This window comes from Spea bombifrons, chromosome 1 (genome assembly GCF_027358695.1).
Source record: "Spea bombifrons isolate aSpeBom1 chromosome 1, aSpeBom1.2.pri, whole genome shotgun sequence".
Lineage (NCBI taxonomy): Eukaryota > Metazoa > Chordata > Amphibia > Anura > Pelobatidae > Spea > Spea bombifrons.
Genome location: NC_071087.1, coordinates 51,200,609 through 51,220,294, shown reverse-complemented (window position 1 = coordinate 51,220,294; position 19,686 = coordinate 51,200,609). Strand labels below are relative to the sequence as shown.

General features: G+C 37.2%; 1 protein-coding gene across 1 annotated transcript in view; it reads left to right on the top strand.

The window, feature by feature from the left end:
- The window catches only part of GRID2 (glutamate ionotropic receptor delta type subunit 2), a 418,284-nt gene extending 398,981 nt beyond the window's left edge, over nucleotides 1–19,303 (top strand). The window contains exons 15-16 of the mRNA XM_053461590.1: nucleotides 10,379–10,619; nucleotides 18,666–19,303. Of these exons, the coding sequence (XP_053317565.1) occupies nucleotides 10,379–10,619; nucleotides 18,666–19,088 (664 nt within the window). The 3' untranslated portion in view covers nucleotides 19,089–19,303. The remainder of the gene's footprint in view (nucleotides 1–10,378; nucleotides 10,620–18,665) is intronic.
- The last annotated feature ends 383 nt before the right edge of the window (nucleotides 19,304–19,686 follow it).

The following is a 19,686-nucleotide window of genomic DNA, read 5'->3' as shown; positions in this document are numbered from 1 at the left end:
AGGAAAGCCAATATTCTTAATCTTTAAATAGCTAAAAGTTTCAGATATTTTTTATTTATTTTTAGGAATGTTTTCTTAATTGTATTAAGCTACAGCCGTACAGAAAATAATAGTTAATTTATGATTTATTTTGTATTTTTGATGATCACCTGGATTGGGGTGAATGTGTGTAATGCTTATCTTAATGGCAAGTGAATGCTGTCCCTTTCAGCTATTATATTCCTAGACTTACACAGAGTGGTTGACGTAACATTATGCATAGGATATTTCCCCACTGAGTTTCTTTCCATCTTATGAGGTGTGACATATGTTAAGTGACCACTTATCACATCACAAAATAAGTATGTCTGTCAATTTGCTCCCTTTTTTGCACTCATCAATGCTTTTGGAAAAATAACAGCGGAAGCAGCTAGTTATGGTCCACCCATGTTAAGTGGGCAGCAGCGTTAGAAACCTAGAATTTGATGGCATATAGGAGCCATTAGCCCATCTAGTCTGCCCATTTTTCCTGATGTAAGACTCAGGTCTTAATCAGTCCTTATATTCAGGATAGCTTCATGTATTATGTCATAGGCAGTTCCATCCACGAAATAACCTGTCTGTGAAGCATTGTACTTGGACATTGCACATGTGGAGCTGTTGTTGTCATAATAGTGGGGTGACCTGCTGGTACAGCAGACAAAAAAGGACTTTAGCCTGGCTGTCAGCACTGTTGGCAACTATGGCTTGGTTATCACAGTAAATGTACCCCTCTGTACTTCAGACAGGTACTAATACTTAATTTGACGCTTACTGATCACAGACAAAAAAGAAATAATATTACGCAGAGAGAACAAAACTTTCCAGTGTCATACTGCCTTTAGCATGTTACTTTCTGTTTAATTAAGCCTTTACTTCTGTTTCAACTGATCTGTCAGTCTAAAATTGTCTTTCTTTATGAAGATATGGTAATCGTCTGTCAAAAACAGATTTCGGTTTATCATATGCCCAAATTGAAATATCATATACATTTAAAAGAGGCTAGCCTAAACCTCTTTAGATAATTAATGTCTTTTTTTAATTAGGCCACCCATGTGATTTCAATTATGACTCACCTACTCACTAATACTTTCCACAAGTATGCACTTCTTTCGGTTTTCTAAAGCAGGAGGTGTACATGGCTCACTGCACACATTCAAGCCTGCTAAATATGCGTGTACAGTAATAAAAGTACTACTTTAAAACGGAATTATAACATGACACGTACACCTAAAAATAATATGACACCTTGAGAATTATATAGATAAGGATGAAGATTTAGCCAGCTGCCTAAATAAATACTTCTATTCTGTTAGCCAAGAGAAATCGGGTGACATGTGACCCCCAGATAAAGCAACGTTTTGGAGCGACTGGCAACTGTCCCAGAAAATGTGTGAGATGGAGCGATAACTCTATAGCAGGCGAATGAAAGAACGTAACACAATTTCGGTGGTTTTACAATTGTGTTAGTTTCATTGTGATTGCCCTCGTTTTCTGAAATTTGTATGAATGTAAAAAAAAACGCACAAGTCTAGTGTTTATGGCACTAACCCCTGTAATGAAGGGGTTAATGATGATACGTGTAAAATAATACACTTGGGGTGTACAATTATAAGGCAGCATATCCATTGGGGATAACGTTCTGTCTGTGACAATGCATTGGGGATACTGTGCTCTCTGAGACAATAGAAGAGAGGGACTTGGGAGTAATTGTTTCTTGCGTACAATGCAATAAAGCATCTAAAAAAAGGAAATATGCTGCTGGGTTGTATATAGAGAGACATTAATAGCAGAAAGAAAGAGGTGGCCCTGCCACTTTGTAGACCTCTGGTTAGGCCTCACCTAGAGTATTGTGAACAGTTCTGAAGACCTTATCTCCAGAAGGTTATTGACACATTGGAGAGAGTTCAGATGAGAGCTACAAAAATGGTAAGTGGTTTGCAGGGTAAGAGAGATCATGATCAGAGATCTTAATATGTATAGCTTGGCGGAAAGAAGAGTGATGAGGGATCCAATAGAAATAATTAAACAGTACAGGAAGCACTGTGTGTGTGTGTGTGTTTCGTATCAATCACTGTTCTCCTTTCCTTATGTTTGTATTTTTGTTTCAGTATGTCTTATGGTGCGTGTTCCTGAGGCTCTGTATTATCTCTAGCTCAAAAGTAACTTTATGTCTTTCTCTGTTCTGGCAATGATAAAGATACAAAGCATCCTTTTGTGGGGAATCATGGAGCATAAGAATTGCTTGCAAAGTATTAACTCCTTAATGTGACATGACTCAGAGCACTCAAGACTGACCCTACTGTTTATGACAGTAACCATTCCGTTCTGATACATTTATGCCCTCCTGGGAGATATCTAAATACTAACGTATGGGCTTAGTTATCCTCTAATGAGTCTTGTTTTATCGCTCAATTAGGTTTTAATGAAATGCCATAACGTTTTAGTGATTTCACGTCACACACTAAGTCATAATATTTACTGAATGCCTGTGAAATATTGATTTAGTGTTCCTTTTGGACTGTGCTCTGAAGAGGTCTTAATGTTGATTGTGTTCTTGTTGTTGCCAAGTCACTTAGGAGTGTTTTTTATACCGTATGTTCGCTTGAGCTACAACTTCTGACAGTGCAAGTTCACAGCAGCAGTATTCACGAGCGTTGTGGGGAAAATTTCATAAAATGCTTTGTAAGTACCAATGAATTTCAAATGTCATGTCAAGGGCACTAGTGTCTTCGCACGGATATTAGCCCTACCCTGAGTTTGCAGGACATTTTTGCTTCCCTGTCTGACAGCCTGACACAGAAGTCTGGAAGCAAAGTTTGGACATAATGAAAATCAAAACTAAGAGGGTGTATGACATGAGCCAGTGTAAAATATTTTGGCTTACTTGCATGCTAAATTTGTCTCTTAGTCCACCATATTACTGCCATTTCTCTTTGTCACCCACCTCATTGCTTTGATGTTGCCATTATTCCTTTACTTACAGAAACAGTTAACGTTTATCATGTTTTGTGAGTATTTCAGCAGAAATTCTTTAAAATGTTAAAACAATAAAGACCTTACCTTTATGAGAAACTGCAGCTTTAGAGCTGCCGTGGAACGCCTCCTCCATGGTTTGGCATTTAGGGCAAAGTGCTTCAGGTGAAATCAGTGGGAGTACATTCTAGACATATATACCCTCACAATTCTTTGTAAGCCAACACTGGAGCTGGTTGGAAGTGGGTATGTTATGTGTCAGGAGACGTGTTCAATTGACAGGTGACTATAACCTCTCCCTGAGTGATTGAGCAGTGTGTCTGCTTGGAACCATGTATCACACTCAGTGGTGACTCAGTGGTGACTCTAGAAACAATATATAGGGTGGCACATTAGATACCACAGTCAAAACTGGGGGGGGCATTAATAATTCCCACCATTAAATCATACGACTGAAAAAACATATATATGGTATATATATATATATATGTGTATATATATATATATATGGGATTAAATGTGGCCATCGTGCGGCAGTCAGGCCGCCGGCCACTGGCGCCTAATGGAATTAACTCAGCCGGCGTGCATGCACGCGCCACCCAATCACCATGCTTTGTCCCACGTCGAAGAGCTGAGACGCGGCCATTGCGCCACTTTGAATGTTGGTCTGCTGGCCGCCTGGCCGGTGGGCCAGTCCGGCCCTGCGGCATGGAATAGGCATGCTGGTCGTTTTAAAATAATTAAGCGGCCAGCGGAGGCGGACTTACGGCCGCTTTAAAACTCGCTGTGCTGGCCCTTGGACCAACCAGCCCACCAGGAAATCTCCCGGTTTCCCAGTGGGCAAGTCTGGCCCTGGATGGGTGGTTCCAAATTTGGCGGGGGGGGGCAACACATCTTGCATTTGTACTTAATGGGGTATACTAAAAAACAGGAAGGATATACCAAACCTATATAGGACTGCTTGAGGTAAAAGGGGAAGGGAGAGCTATGTGTGGATGTATGTGTTGGAGTCAGTCTCTCTCTCTTTCTCTCTCTCTTCCTCTTTCTCGTTCTCTCTCTCACTCTCTCTCATCCATGTGTGTGTTTGTTCATGCATGTTGTTGGATACTGTATGTGCAAGTGTATAAGAGTGGTGTTAGCATGTATGAGCATATGGTGTTGTGTACTGTATGTTACCATATGAAAATAGCATGCATGTGTAGGTCAGCATATGTGACAGTGTGTGTACTATATGTTAGGGTGTGTTGCTGTAAGGTGTTAACATGTCTGTGTCTGTTACTGTATGGTTTAAGAGTGTGTAAGTGTATGCTGTTAGCATGAATGTGTATGTTAGTGTTTGATGTTAGCATGTTTTGTGTGTGTGTCAGTGTATGATGTTGCAGTGCCAATTAAAACAGAAGTGATTTTGCCTCAAAAAAGTAGTTTTTCTGTATGTACTTCTACACAAAGCAAGGGCAGCTTGTTAACCCCTTCGCGACCTTTGCCGGTTCAGGAGCGTCATGACAAGAAGGTCACTAAATGACCTTTGACGGTCCTGAACCGTCAAAAAGTTAAATAAGCTTAGAAAGTGATCAAGGATCACTTTCTTCGCTTAAACGGCCTTGCTGCAATGCCTCGATGTATTAAAGTATTAAAAAAATAAAAAAATAAAAAAATAAAGTTTATTATTTTGAGCAAGTGCTAAAATTTCTCAAAAATCTCAAAGAGTTAAAATAAAAGCACTTCAAATACCCAAGGGGTGTCTAATATATAAAAAAAATGGCTGATGGGGTAAATTGGAGTGGCCTAGCTCAAAGATAGGGCATAGGTACAGACTGACCAAAATGGAGAAAAAAAGCGCACTTCCCAAATGTGGCATTTTAAATCTGAAACAACCCGACAAACCCATGCATGTCGGGTATCACTGCACTCAGGAGATGTTCCTGAACACATATTGGGGGGTTGTTTGACAGTGACATATACCAGAACCTGTATATCTATAACTAAAGTACAATTTGTGTGGAAAAAAAAATAAAAAAAATTACTATTACAAAGTTTGACAAAGTGTAGTTGTATAATTGGTGCATGGAAAGGGTTAAAATAACAGCATTTGGAATACCCTGGGGTGTCTAGTTTTCAAAAATATATGGTTTGAGGGGGTTAAATTGAGTTAACTGGCTTCAAAGATGTTCCAAAGAGGAGATGTAGGCAGACTGACCAGATTTGTTAAAAAAGATTTGGAAATCATAAAACGCTGCTTGTACTTATTGCCCTATAACGTACAAAAAACAGCAAAAAAACATAAAAACATTGGGTATCTCTAAACTCAGGACAAGTAGTAGAATCTATTTAGCTAGTTTTTTTACTTGCTTTTTTAGGTGAGTAAAAGATTTTTCAAATAAAAGTCATAAAATGTCTTTTTTTTCAATTTTTCACCATGTTTTTTTTATTTTTTTTTATAGTAAATAAGATGATACGATCAAAAAAACAATATATAACTTATGTGGGTACACTAAATGGGTGAGGAGAAAATTACACCTGAACACAAGCACCACAAAAGTGTCAAAACAGCCTCGGTCCCACAGGGTAGAAAACGAAAAATGAGCCCGGTCCTTAAGGGGTTAAAGCCAGGCGTGGAATTATTTATATGATTATATATGGGTGGATTCATAACAGCTGTGGCATTTGACTGGCTGAGGATGGAGTTCTTTGCTGCCTAACGCTTATACAGGATGTCTAAAATATACAGTGGCTTCTTCCATAAAGTTGAAATATGATTGCAAACTTTCCTCTTACCAGTAGCAATCCAGCAGCTCATTGATGCAGTTAAAACCCAGCGTGTGCAGCCGCTTGTTACAGAAATTCAGAGCTGACGTACCATGATGGTAGCATTTAATCATTTCAGCCTTGTCGGTTTGCATGCTGCATTGGTATTACTCAAATACCAAAATACCAGCTTGCTAATGCTGCAATAATGAGAAGTCAAAGCTGAAATGATTTACTCCGAGGATGTGTGACTGTGATATTATTGACAATAACATGCAGAGATGGAACAAAGATGGCTTTGCCAACACTGACAATTAGAATAATGTTTTATATGATACAGAAGTGCAATGGACAGTATTAATTTATAATATCAAGTGAAGCAGCGATATTGACAGCGAGTTAAGCTTTTTATATCATTTTCTTAGTTTATACAGACCAAGGTTGACCAGCTGGCAAAACCAGGCAAATGCCCATTGGGCCAGTACTAGATGGCACGTATTTCTCTCGCCTTAAAGTGCAAGGAACACTTTTGTTCCCAAGTCTGGCTCTGAGTGTACATGTTATAAGAAGCATTTGGCCACCGTTAATATAATGAGCAGGCATTTTTTGCAATACCAAAGGCAGTCTGCAAGACATTTGTTCACCATATGTTGCCGACTTTTGCAGAAGTAGGATTGATGATCCCCTTTATGATTAAAACTAGAAATGATGACTCCTTACTTACAACTAAAAGTACAAGTGTATTTGTTGTGAAAAATCTTTAATCAAGCACCATTTTGCAATGATCAATATAAGAAATGGCCAGGGGTTAATGGACTATATTCACAAAGAGGAATTCTTTTTTTACACTTTTTATTAAAACTATTAAAAGAGCAATATGTTACCTCAATCAAGATATTGACAGATACAGAAAAAAATATAAGTTACAACCTCATGCCGGAAATTTCCTGGTTCTTGGTTGGGTCAGCTGGAGTACTGAATGTGACGCAATCGTCGTGGCAACCCATTAAATGTCCCTGTTGGTTAACATGTTTGTTACTCTTCATAAATATCATCCACTGACAACAGTAGCATATTGTTAACAGTTCTAGGGATATGACCCACATTTTGAAAAGTTCCACCAACACTTGATATTTTTTTTTTCTAGTTTGAATTATTTGTATCCTTGCTAAAGTAATGATATGATTGTACAGTTTCTTGGGCTTCAGTCTTCAGACTATAACTACTAGCGACAGTAATGGTCATGATAACATTTCAGTAGATTGTGCTGAAATTTTTCACACTGAGGTCTAAATTGTCTTGATGCATTATTTATTGAGCCATGATGCAACAATGTAACCGTTTCTTGCTTTGTGCACTTAAATAGACATGTTGTTCCCTTTGCCCATAATGAAAATATCACAATGTACTTAGGAACGACACTGACATTTTAAAAGATCACCAAAAGTATTGTCTTTCCAATTGCAATTATGGCCTCATTTCTCTGTGGGGACTGTTGTCTCATAGCTCCGCTCTCCTGCATCTCCCTAGCTAGCTTTCATTATACTGATTATCTATTCACTTGCAGCCTAGATTACATTTTACAAAAGATAATGCCTGCCATTTCTATAATGAGTGCTTGACTTTTACTGCTAACATAAACATACAAAACAGACAATAATTAAAGTTCACTAGTCCCCGCATCTCCTTGGATGCATCATGCTGCTAATTTGATCCTTGGACCCCTTGTTTATCTCACAAAAGTGGGGATGATTTTCAAGGCATTTGCCAAAGGAGACACGCTAAGCAGAATCTGTAGATAACGAGAGAAGTCAAATTAACATTTTTTTTATTACACACCAGTATGCAGAAGCAGAAATGCTCAGATTAGATTAATCAAATATTGAAAAAAAAATCATTAAAAAAATATTTAGTTCTGAAGCTGACCAGGATAAATTTGCTCATGTAAATGAATCAATACATGTTAATCAATTAGCAAAGACATCTATAGACACAGGGATATATATATATATATATATATATATATATATATATATATATATATATATATATATATATATATTGATGGAAGGGAGGGATCTTTTGTATACATGTGTTGCAAATGTTCTTATATTATTAAAGGGATATGATTTACTGATTAGCAAGATTAAAGGGGAATTCCCACGAAAAACGTATTACAAGTGTAAAAATAGTTTTTAAAAAGTATTGCACTGTTTTTATTGTTATAAGACAAATACCCTGACTCCTTATCATACAGCCTGTGGTAGCAATGGAATGGCTGGTCGATGGTTGTAAGAACCTAGTCAGACATTCTGATTAATGAAAGTCTATGGAAGTACGGACTTCATCAGCGCTGCCATGAGGAATCAACTCAAAATAACATAAGAATGACAACAATGGCAGCCTCCAGGTCTGCTATTAATGTTTATTGAAACCAAAGGGATTGTCAGCGCTAACCTACATTACTGTATAAAGCACTTTATTTTATACTCAAGCATACCTGCCAATACTCCTCAATTTGCGGGGACTGGCCCATGTCAAATTTGAGTCTGTCCCGGCATAAAAATCCTGCCGATGGACAATGCATTACACTGCATAGGCAGCATTGTGTATATCTGAGACACACACAGCCTAACTGCTTGTAAAGGCGCTCCACACCCCCAGACATAGGGTGGAGCCTCAAGTGGGTGGAGCTAAGCTGGCTTACATAACTCCACCTACTTTTAGCTCCATCCCCTTTATGTCTCGGGGCTCCTGGAGCAAAAGTATGCTCAAGGAGGAGAAAAAGTTTTTTTCATCCATGGAACTAGAGAAACTAAATAGGAGTCCTTGTGTCATCTGCTGGGACACACATGGTCAACTATAAATTCACATTTTAGCAATGTCTAAAATGGGTGGAGACATTGTTTTGTGCTCTTGTTTTGCCTGAAAGGTTTCCGGCAAAGTTCTGCAAAATCAGTTTCTACTTGACTTATTATTATGGTCATAGAAACTTAGTTGAAAGTATATAATCATCCAAGAAAAGGCCTACATCCTTTCAGCAGCACCTATTTAGAATTGGACATGCCTCCTGCCAATCATATTAATATTAATCGCTCCTGTGCTGTGCTTAAAATGGATCTCAACATGGATCCCCAATGAGACATTTTAGAGTATACTTAAAAAGCCCATGCAATGATGTTTCCTTCCCTTAATTTGAGGTTGCCCTCTAAGGGAAGCTAAAAGAGAAGGGAATGGAATTCAGGACAGGACTGATTGTTATGCTAGTTTTACAAAATGTCAACTACATTAAACCAAACTTCTTCAACATAATTCCATCATTTAAAACAGATCGCAGGCTATAGCTGATCTTCATAAATCATTTTGTTTATCTCAGTGTTTATGTGTGTATGTGCACACTGTTCACAGATACAGAAATATATGATCTATTTGCGTATTCTTTTACTCTACGCTCGCTTTCATTGCCCACATTATTTCAGCATTAATATATTGTATAAAGAATCCCTGTGACAACTTTTGCCAAACAAGCAGAGCAGAATTTAGGAAAAACAGTACACACTGCTGTCAACAACATCTGTCATGCTACCATAAACCTGTGCCAGCAGATAAAAAGATCTATGCCAGCTCTGTATGATGATAATGTTTTTCCTTCTAGCTGGAGAATATACTTACTTAAGGGCAATATATTTTTTTTATTGGTGTGGGAATTATTCTGCCTTTGCAATGAGTTAACAGAGTCAGAAAGAGCGACTGCCGACAGAGAAATGGGCATAATGCCTTGGGTTTTTTTGATCGCATGGCTTGCGGAAACCCAATGGGAATGTATGCATTCACTTGTGAACAATTTTCCAGTACAAGCCTAACATACCACGGCCTGGAATGTACTGAACAATGGATTTGCACATCAACGTTATCAAGGGTATTGCAACATGGATAACTGTTTGAATTTAAAATAAAATGTTAAATAGCTCCGAGTGAAGTATTTTCTGCCTTGTAGATCAATAATCAACACCTTTTTTTATTTCTCAAAACATGTAGCATGGGGGGAAAAAATATGCAAAGCCTGCCACCATGTGGACAACATGTAGACACCGTGAAAAGAAGTAGGCATTTGTACAGTGTCCCCTACACTATTCCGGAAGGACGTAGAAGCCCAAGACAATAAATGTAACCTTTGAATTTTGGTTGGCTAGGCCATGCATTGTTTAGTACCCAGAGATGTCACAAAATTAAAACGTAAACGTAAAGCAAATATATCCAAACACAAAGACATGTAAGGCCATACTTTTTGATATAAGTTTATAAAAAACCTACAAAATGTTTATTCTGCTCGAGTGTTTGTAATATATTTGTATGTATTTTAATTTTGTAGACTTAGTATCTGCTTTGATAGAAAGTCTTAGGACTTCTTTATATATGTTTAGTTTTCATACCCTTGGCTACAAACAATACTGCTATGTTATATTGCCTATACGTGAGATGATTTTGTTACCAGTATGTTATGGAAAATGTTTTGTGTGTTTTATATTCCACATACTCTGAAAGAGTTGTGTCTGGTGGATTTTAGGTTGTATTCTAGGTCTATGCAAAACACAGATGATGAACTATTCTCGTTATTCTGTCCTTGTGTTTTCCACAGGATCTTGGAGCTCCAGCAGAATGGTGATATGGATATATTGAAGCATAAATGGTGGCCACGCACTGGAAACTGTGACTTGTATTCATCAGTAGAAACCAAGCAAAGGGGCAATGCCCTAGATATTAAAAGCTTTGCTGGGGTATTTTGCATTCTTGCAGCTGGGATTGTCCTCTCATGCTTCATAGCAATGGTGGAGACTTGGTGGAACAAAAGAAAAGGCTCACGGGTGCCTTCAAAAGAGGTAATTATATAATATGAAGCAGTTTATTGTCATGATTCTGGAGGTTATATATAAACAGCTATTCTGGGGTAAAATGCCTAATGTGGAGCAACCAGCAGGAATATATTCCATTGATTGCTATGGTAACTGTGTCACTTTTACCCATTTGCATCAGAATTGCCTTTTATATATAATTACCACTGTGTTTGTGAAGAGTAAGCGCTCACGGGATCCTAACCAAGCCTATATTCGGATATAGCCAGCAACAGTACCACATATGACAACAAAGCTGACATGACCTGGATTTTAGGTAAAAAAAAAAAACAGAAGGCAGCTTGAGATACAGTATAGAAACACTATCCATCTGCAAAGTAGGTCAGATGAATCAAATATTTAAAAATGTGACGAATTACTCCGAGCTTATTTAGATTTCAGCCAAGAAAATCCAAAGTACATTTGGTCTGCACAAGAATCCTGTGTATCTGTTAGCACTATTGCCAAAATCAAATTTAGTGCCCAAATGGGGGGAAAAATAAACAGATGCTTAAAAGCATGATAGCCATAAGGAAACAATAGAAAATAACAGCATTTTAATATAGTCAATTAAAAACATGTTTAGTCCTTGGTGACTAAGAGAGAGGGAAACTGAAATTGTTGAAAACTGAGAAGAGTTTTCAAGCAGTTTGAAAAAAAGTATTTTGAAAAAGGTAGTTCCCTAAAAAAATGTAAAAAGTAAACAAAAATTTTTATATTTTTTACATGTCAGTTGAAATTAGAAAAAGGGTATAGCACTAATTCTTACCAACATGCAGGATTGTCCAGTATACTTGGAAGGAAGGTTGAGTGGCCATAGGGTAGGAGTTTGGATAGGGTATGTATCAGAATATTTATGTATGTGCAGTGCCTTTATATATCTTAGAAAAGCATCATGTGAAAAAAGTGGGTGGGTCTTAACTATATACCTCACCCATTTTTCCACCCACTTGGCATCTCATTTAATCCCACATAATTTTTTTGCCAATATCCCTCCTACAAAACGTTATTTTTCTAAAGCTCATTATAAAGGTGTATTTGTGTTGCCCACTGCACTAGCTCCCCAGCCACCCAAGGACATACTCAAACACAATAATCTTCTTCCTTGAGTTAAACATCTTTTGTGTTGAGAACAGGAGATGATCCCATGTCCTGGTGCTGCATCTCAGAATGACGCACAATGTGGAGGTATAGATATTAAGCCCAAATATCTGTAGTGTAAACGTGCAAAAGACATGGGAGATCTCTGACCGCCCTTGCGGCGCACCATGGAGTTCAATCACCCAATAGGCTGATCGTCTTCTTGCTGGCCTTACCTGGGGAAAATACTGCTTACCTGGGGAACCTAGAACTTATACCCAGACCTGGCCATCACTGTGATATGTAAGCAGGGCCATCATTAGAGTGCATTAGGAGTTGTGTATAAAATGTAACATAGACAAGTTAAAAGTCTGAAAGCCATCTTATCACAACAGCAACCAATGGTATATAGCTCAACCAGCAGGAACCTTTCTTTGGTTGTTCTTGTGATAAAACCAGTTTTCAAAACTTGCATTAAGTTTACTTTTAAATCAGAAACCCCACTGAATCCTTGGCAACAATTAACAATGACTTAACTTTCCCACCTCAGAGCAAGACAGAAAGATGGGTACGAGCCAAGGGATTAATGGGTGTGGATTAAATGGTTGGCAAAACATAATAATAGGAAGGTGTGCAATGGATGAGAGATAAATAGTAATGGCTTATAGTAATAAAGGTCTGAGGAAAGAGGAGATAAGTAGTGATTTGTTAACACAGAAACTTTATAGTTATGGAGGTTGTGGTAGAAAGGGTAAAATAGGGAGTACGATATGGAGTGAAGGTTATTAAGATATATATGTGTTTATGCTAAATAAACAAACCGCCAATATTAAGCCTCATGTAAATGTATCATAAACTTTAATAGCTTCTATTTATGCAACACATTCAATATAAACCAGTCAAAAAATGTTCAGACTAGTTAAAAGTGATTTTGTCACTTCAATGTGATGAATCCAATTTCCCCATTTCTCCCACCAAGTCATTTCACATTCTTTAAGTGCCAATGGAGCAACCCAGCTTTCAATTTTAAAGTGTGATCACATTCTGAGAGATAACGCCTCCTAGGAAGACACTGTTTCATCTGTACTGAATTACCAGCTGGTTGAGAGTGGTGGTTGTGAAAGGTGGCACCACTTATGGTGCTGGTTGAATACTAGAACATTGACTTTTCATTGTTTTACACAGAGATAGAGCAAGTGAGGATAACTTAATATATCTAATTTTCTTATGTTTTTGCATTTTTTAGCCGGTAAATTAATTTGTGGATCTGTCACTTTTTCCCAAAGTAAATTTTTGTATAATGTTAGATCAGACTATTTCACCGCATTGAGACATAGTAAAGATTAAAGAGTGCTTAAAAACTATGCAAAAAGATTTGGAGGTGACAGTTCCTCTTTAAAGAATAGAACAGATGTAGCTAACACATAGCACTTGTGATATTGTGGAACTACAAATCCCATGATGCTGCTATGCTGATCAAGTAAGAAAGCATCATGGGAGTTGCAGTTCTACAACAGCTGGACATATTCCAGTTGACTAGCTCGAGACTAGAGTCTTTATATCTCGGATGAAAACATGAAAAGCAATGTGCTTGATATCCAGAAATTAACACTCAGCAAACAATACCATGCCCATTATCCTTCCGGAATCTAGTACCAATTAGCAGCTTCTCCATATATGCAATGGAAATAAAAAATCCCAATAAAAGAACAGCACTACTAACAATGTAGTGGGAAAAGATGCTTTTATAGCATTTTTAAATCATATTCTATAACACCAGATGTCCTTTCAAAGGCCAACTCCATGGCAAAAGACAAATTACATCATTATTAAAACGGAATATGCTGCACACATTTGTAGTAGCTGAAGTGCACATTTCTCAACATTCAGCTGCTCTTCAATCTGGCACAAGTACTCCGCAAGAAATACATCCAGAATGTATGTAACGTTAATGTTACATGATTTTTGTCATAATGAAGAAGATTATTTAATGGCTGAAATTAATAACAAAACAAAAATATTTTATATGATAAACTGTTCCAACCTACAAAGCTAGAATACTTGAAGAAATGTTGACAAATGTACATTTGTATTAAATTCTGGGTAGTATGCAACCTAACATTAAGGTACAAAACATTTTTTAAGAATAATTAATTGATACATGGATACCTAATCATTTCAGATATACCAAAAATAATAAAAAATACCTTCAACTGTTTGAAAAATACAATAACTGTGAATGAATCCTAAATGTAGAAATAATGAATATCGAATGACTAGATTTTACCTCGAACTATAAATTTGCAAGGGTTGTCATATCCACGCTTTAAATATGAAGGAAGCCCCATCAGATTTATCCTGCAAGAAGAGCCAAGTTGACCCTATATAATACATAGGTAACTTAGTGAGATGATAGCCCAGAAATCCCTGTTACCCAACTAAGATCCCTTCATCCCCAAGGCCTCCTGTGCATTTTACTACATACAGGTTGTTACAGGCATTCTTTAGTTATTGGAGTTAGAAAATCAGATTACTGTCTCCTTTAACTCCTCCCCCAGCTGCCCCTACTGAAAGCCGGGAGCATACCATGATATGCTTCTTCCAAATGCTCAGTGAACACTTATTCCAGACAATGAGAGTAGCAGCAGACAATCAGTTATGTTTCTGAACACTGATGTTTTGTTAGCATGCATGTTATTGGCTGCTGCTCAAGTAATTCAATGTGATGTCTGATGAGCATGTTCAAGAAGTTTAGGGGCTAATGCTTTATTTTTTTTTCAGTGGCAGCCAGGGTACGAGGGAAATGAGACCCAAGTAATTTCTGTAATTAAAGTATATACATCCTAATTTGCATGCTGTTAAAGCTAATGGAGCCCATACAAAACTGATTCCAGCATGAATTAAAAACATAAAAATACAATTTTGGGGACAAAACTGCTCCTGAAAAGTATTCTTTAATATTTTTTTATATTTATCATTATTGGTCCCCACAGATACATAAGAACATATTAATCTTACATTAACATTTTAAAAGTACAAATCAGTTCTTATACATTTTATAATATCAGGCTGGATAATACAACAATGCATTAAAGAAATACAACGTGTTTTCATAATCATGTACATTTGTCTATTTTATGTCTCTCCATGTATCTTTTCATACATTCTACTTTTTACATTTTATATAAAATAAATGCTGGCAGGGTACGTTTTGCAAACTTCTGCTGTATTCTAATATATAATGTAGGATCTAGTAATAGTTAATAGTTAATATGGTTAATATCTGCAGTTACTTTCCAACAGAAAGTTTCTTTCTTGATGCACTGCAGCTATTACATCTCACATCTCAAAAACCGGGCAGTGATAAAGCTTTGGATTCTACATCTTGGGGGGGGGGGGCTGCTCCAACATAGTTCTTTTTGTTGCAAACTGTCTGACCATAGGCAGTGATTTTGCAGATATACATTGTACAGGTCTATAAAATTTCTCCACACTTTTGCCTGAAGTGTCTGTGAAATATAGGCTGACTTCCCCGCTACTGCATAATAGGATTTATTATTTGCAGGCAGACATCTGTGTCCAAGATTCTGTTCTGATAAGCTCAAGGCCTAATGGAACTCTGATGAGCAACACAGCTGGAGGCCAGTGCTGATAGCAGAAACTGCTCCAAAGTAACAAGCTGGGGATGTTGTTCTGTTAAAAAGAATATTCAACTACAATTTATTGCTCCATAATTTCAAACCAAAACTTACTAGGCATTCACCAGCAGCCTTCACTGTAAGTACCAAACACAATGAAGGAAAAGTTCAAATACTGAGTACAGTTAAAATGTAAAAAGAAAAAGTTGCCTGTAAAAGCTAAGCTTACTTTAGTCATTGCTGGGGGCCACAATCTATTTATGGGTGGAAGAGGCAATAATGGATAGGGGTAAGACAAATGTAATCACAAAAGTCACTCTAGCGAGGAAGAACATTCTCAAGCTCTTATGGGTCAACCAGTGGTTGTCCTAAGCTGCTGAGGGCCTGGAGTTAAATATTTCTTGTTCCCTTCTCCCCGTATTTCCATGTGTGCCTCATCAGAAGGGATTGGCAACACCTTAACATTTGAAGAAGCGAGGCAGTGAACGTTGTATGTCACAGAACATTTTGTTCCGCCACTTCCACCATTATACTGCCTGTCAGTGCCAGATACTTTGCCTTTGCGCTGTAGCCTTTGGCAAATACCAGTAGGTAGTTCTAATTTGCTTGGGTAGTGAACACCTTGCAGTCTTTATTGTCACATTCCTGACAGAGGAAAACATTTTAAGTGTTAATATGGTTAGGCAATGTGAAGCAAAGTGTATCTACCTCTAGGCGAGAAAAGGCCCCAGAAATTGGCGGTAAACAAAACTTACTTTCAAGATAAAAATTAGCGTATCCTATTAACATACATAAGTACATGCTTTGTAGTTCACCCACTTAGACGTTCACCGTTAATATTTTAATGAAATGTATGTCATCTAGTTAAGCAAAATATGCAATGAGCAGCAAATGTTTTACATGTGCAGAAACGTTATTGCACATGTATCGTGTTCACTTATTTCGTATTTACTTTTAAAAGGCATCATCTTTTCTGTCACCATTGTTTATGTCACACTTCATAATGACAAATTCATAATGACAAATTATGTCTCCCATTCTGCATTCATAAACCTGAAAAACAACTTAGTGGAAATGTTTCTAAATATAGATAAAATATTTTTTATATAATTAAAAATCCATATTAGGAAATATGAAAAGAGAAAAGAAAATAAACTTTGAATGTGGAAGGTAGTAACATGAATATTCTATATATGACTAAAACTAGTCATAAGGGAGTAGAGGCACAATTTCATACCTTCCAACATTTCAAATGGCCAAAGCTGGGTCTTTTTTTAAGGCGGTGTGGTTACATGCATAGATAGGAGGCAGAGCTTCACTTCACAAGGAAAGTAATTGAATAATACAATATCCTTCAGTAGTTGTAATTCTAAGGCACATCACGATTGCAGATTTGCTGTGGCCTTAGCCTGTCTAGTACAGTATTGTAAAACTTTTTGATAAAACAGGTGAAATTATTGAACAAAATTGAACTCAATAAAGTATCATCCTTGTACCGATGTCGTTTTGTGCCTTAATGTTATATGGTATATGACTACAAGTAAAATTCTCATAAATCACAACGGTTTTATGTTTTTATATTCAGTGGCCTTATTTGTTTTATTTATTGAAAAAAAAATATTGAAACATAAAATTATTTTTACATAGTTAAAACAATATCAGCTACCAAAAAACACTGTAATGCAAAATCCATAATAGTGGTATGTATTCTGTGCTATCACAATAGCTTCAGAACCTGATCTTACAACCCATTTTGATAATTAGAGAATTGCAAAAGAGGAATACTATGTATGTGATGTCATAGGTAGGACAGCCCAATGTTGTTGTCATGGGAGGTCCAAACTTTCATCAAATTATGGTAACCTCTACCCAGCATGGTATGCTATGTCCTGCTCAACTTTCAAAGTGGACATTTACTTTGAGAAAATCCCAGATTTTCTGATTTAGTATAATCAATAAACCTTTGTAGTGGTGCTTGCAGAATAAAATGTGTCTTCTCTAGTGGTTTTCATACAACTTTCCCCATCTCTGTTAAAAGTTCATCAATGGTGTTTTACTACCGCTTGCATTGTTGAATATTCTCTTCTTACTGTGAATGCTGTACTCAATGGAATCTGTACAAGTTCCTTAAAATAAAGGTTTATAATAGAAATGCGCTGTCTCTGTTTAACTTTGAGAGCATTCATTTTAACTGCCTGTTGCAGTAGTTGCCATTATTTGCCACTGTTAAATAATTACTCTCATTTGGCAGAGGCTGATCCGGAATGTCAGTTTGAGGGAGGAGGTCAACTACTGTGTAGCTGCCAGATCAAATTTAAATGACTCTTGTCATGTTTTTGTTTAAACAGTTAAACAGTGAGCGAGGTAGAGAAACATTGGGAAAAGGCATAATTTACTCTCATTAATTACTTTATATTAATCATTATATTGCATTTATGTATGCCTCATAGTGGGTTCTCGGGTAGAGCCGGCCTATGCCAGGAGGCAGACATGAGCCGGAACCAAGAAGGAAGGTGAGAGCAGCTAAAGCTCTTCTCCTTCCGGTATTGGGTACATATACATACATCCAACGACCTATGGATCCTAGTTACTTGCTTTACCCCCAACCTCAACAAATCTCTTGCTGCTACAGTCTGTTTGCCCATTACTTTATTTTCTCTCAGAGTATAACAAATAATGTAAAAAGCCATGATGGAATCATACATGTTAGTTTAAGTTTCTTGGTGGGATTAATATATCACGTCACTGTCCTCACAATAATATTTAAACTTTGAACAAGAATTGCCATTTCAATTGTAGGTGTGTGATACTTATCAACACCCTAGATCCCTTGGGTCCACTGAAGTAAATAGTACATACAAATTATGATACAGATGTGTAATTTTTTTTATTTTTTACAATTGTACTGGACACTATTGATTCTTGCTTTTGTTGTTTTAATACTGTAGCAAATGTCCCACCACAATAAATTTACAAGGACGCTTCAGTGCAGTCTAAACATTGGTGCACTTGGGATCTCATGTGGCAGCTGGTCCTCTAGTTTGAATATATGTTACCTGATTAACACTTAACAGAACAATTGTTAATTACCTAACTTGTATAGATATGTAGTCTGTTTACGTAATCCCTGCATTAAACATGTAGGCACAAAAAGCAAATGAACATACAGTATTTTATTCAGTGATATTTTTTAACATTTGAACATCAGAGAAGTGTTTTTCTGCTATTTAATAATTAGCTACATTAAAGTCTAAAGGAGGGACATTTTAAGGTTCCTACTGAATACTGTGCATCTCCTTCTCCTTTTTTCCTTCAGGATGACAAAGAAATTGACCTGGAACATCTCCACCGACGTGTAAACAGCTTGTGCACAGATGATGAAAGCCCTCATAAACAGTTTTCAACGTCATCTATTGACCTTACACCATTAGACATTGATACTTTACCAGCTCGTCAAACTCTGGAGCAAATAAGTGACTTCAGGAACACTCATATAACTACTACAACCTTTATACCAGAACAGATACAGACTCTTAGTCGTACTTTGTCGTCTAAAGCTGCTTCGGGTTTCTCCTTTGGCAATGTGCCTGAGCATCGGACTGGCCCGTTTAGGCACAGGGCACCCAATGGTGGATTTTTCAGGAGTCCAATTAAAACTATGTCATCCATCCCATACCAGCCAACTCCTTCTCTAGGGCTGAATCTCGGTAACGACCCTGACAGAGGCACCTCTATATGAAAGCAAAATGAAAATCCTCAACAGTGTTTTCTCTTTTAGGACTCCCGTTACAAGGAGCTTCTGTAAAATGATTGGACTAACATGGATGTATTTTTATATCCAAACTATTAATAAGAATTTTCAAGTTCCTTGCGTTATATCTTCCTTGATCCTTTGTCTGTTATTGTGTTTTAGAATGTCTTGGTTCACTTCATTGTTCATGCCATTCATTTGTTTCTTTTCATCTTAGGCGTCTCTGCCTTTTGAAACCCTTTAATACATTTGAATCGTCCTATGCTTTGACCGATACATCTGCAATAACTTCAGTTCTTCGCATATATCCTGCTCCTCCTATGTACTCTGCTGCTGCTGCTGTGTCCTTTAACTGTGGACCAAAGGCAAACCTTGCAGTATAGAAGGCTTTTCAAGGCCACCAAATATGAGAATGCAATTTTGTAGTATTACGAAAAGCCATTACTATGCCAGTAAAGACTACATTTAATTCTATGTTTGCACTGTAACAGTGCATGTGACCTTTATGTAAATGTAGAAAAGTTTTTTGTATGTACAGTACTTCATGGAAGAAAGCCTCCATTGCATTAGCAACACTAGGATACAT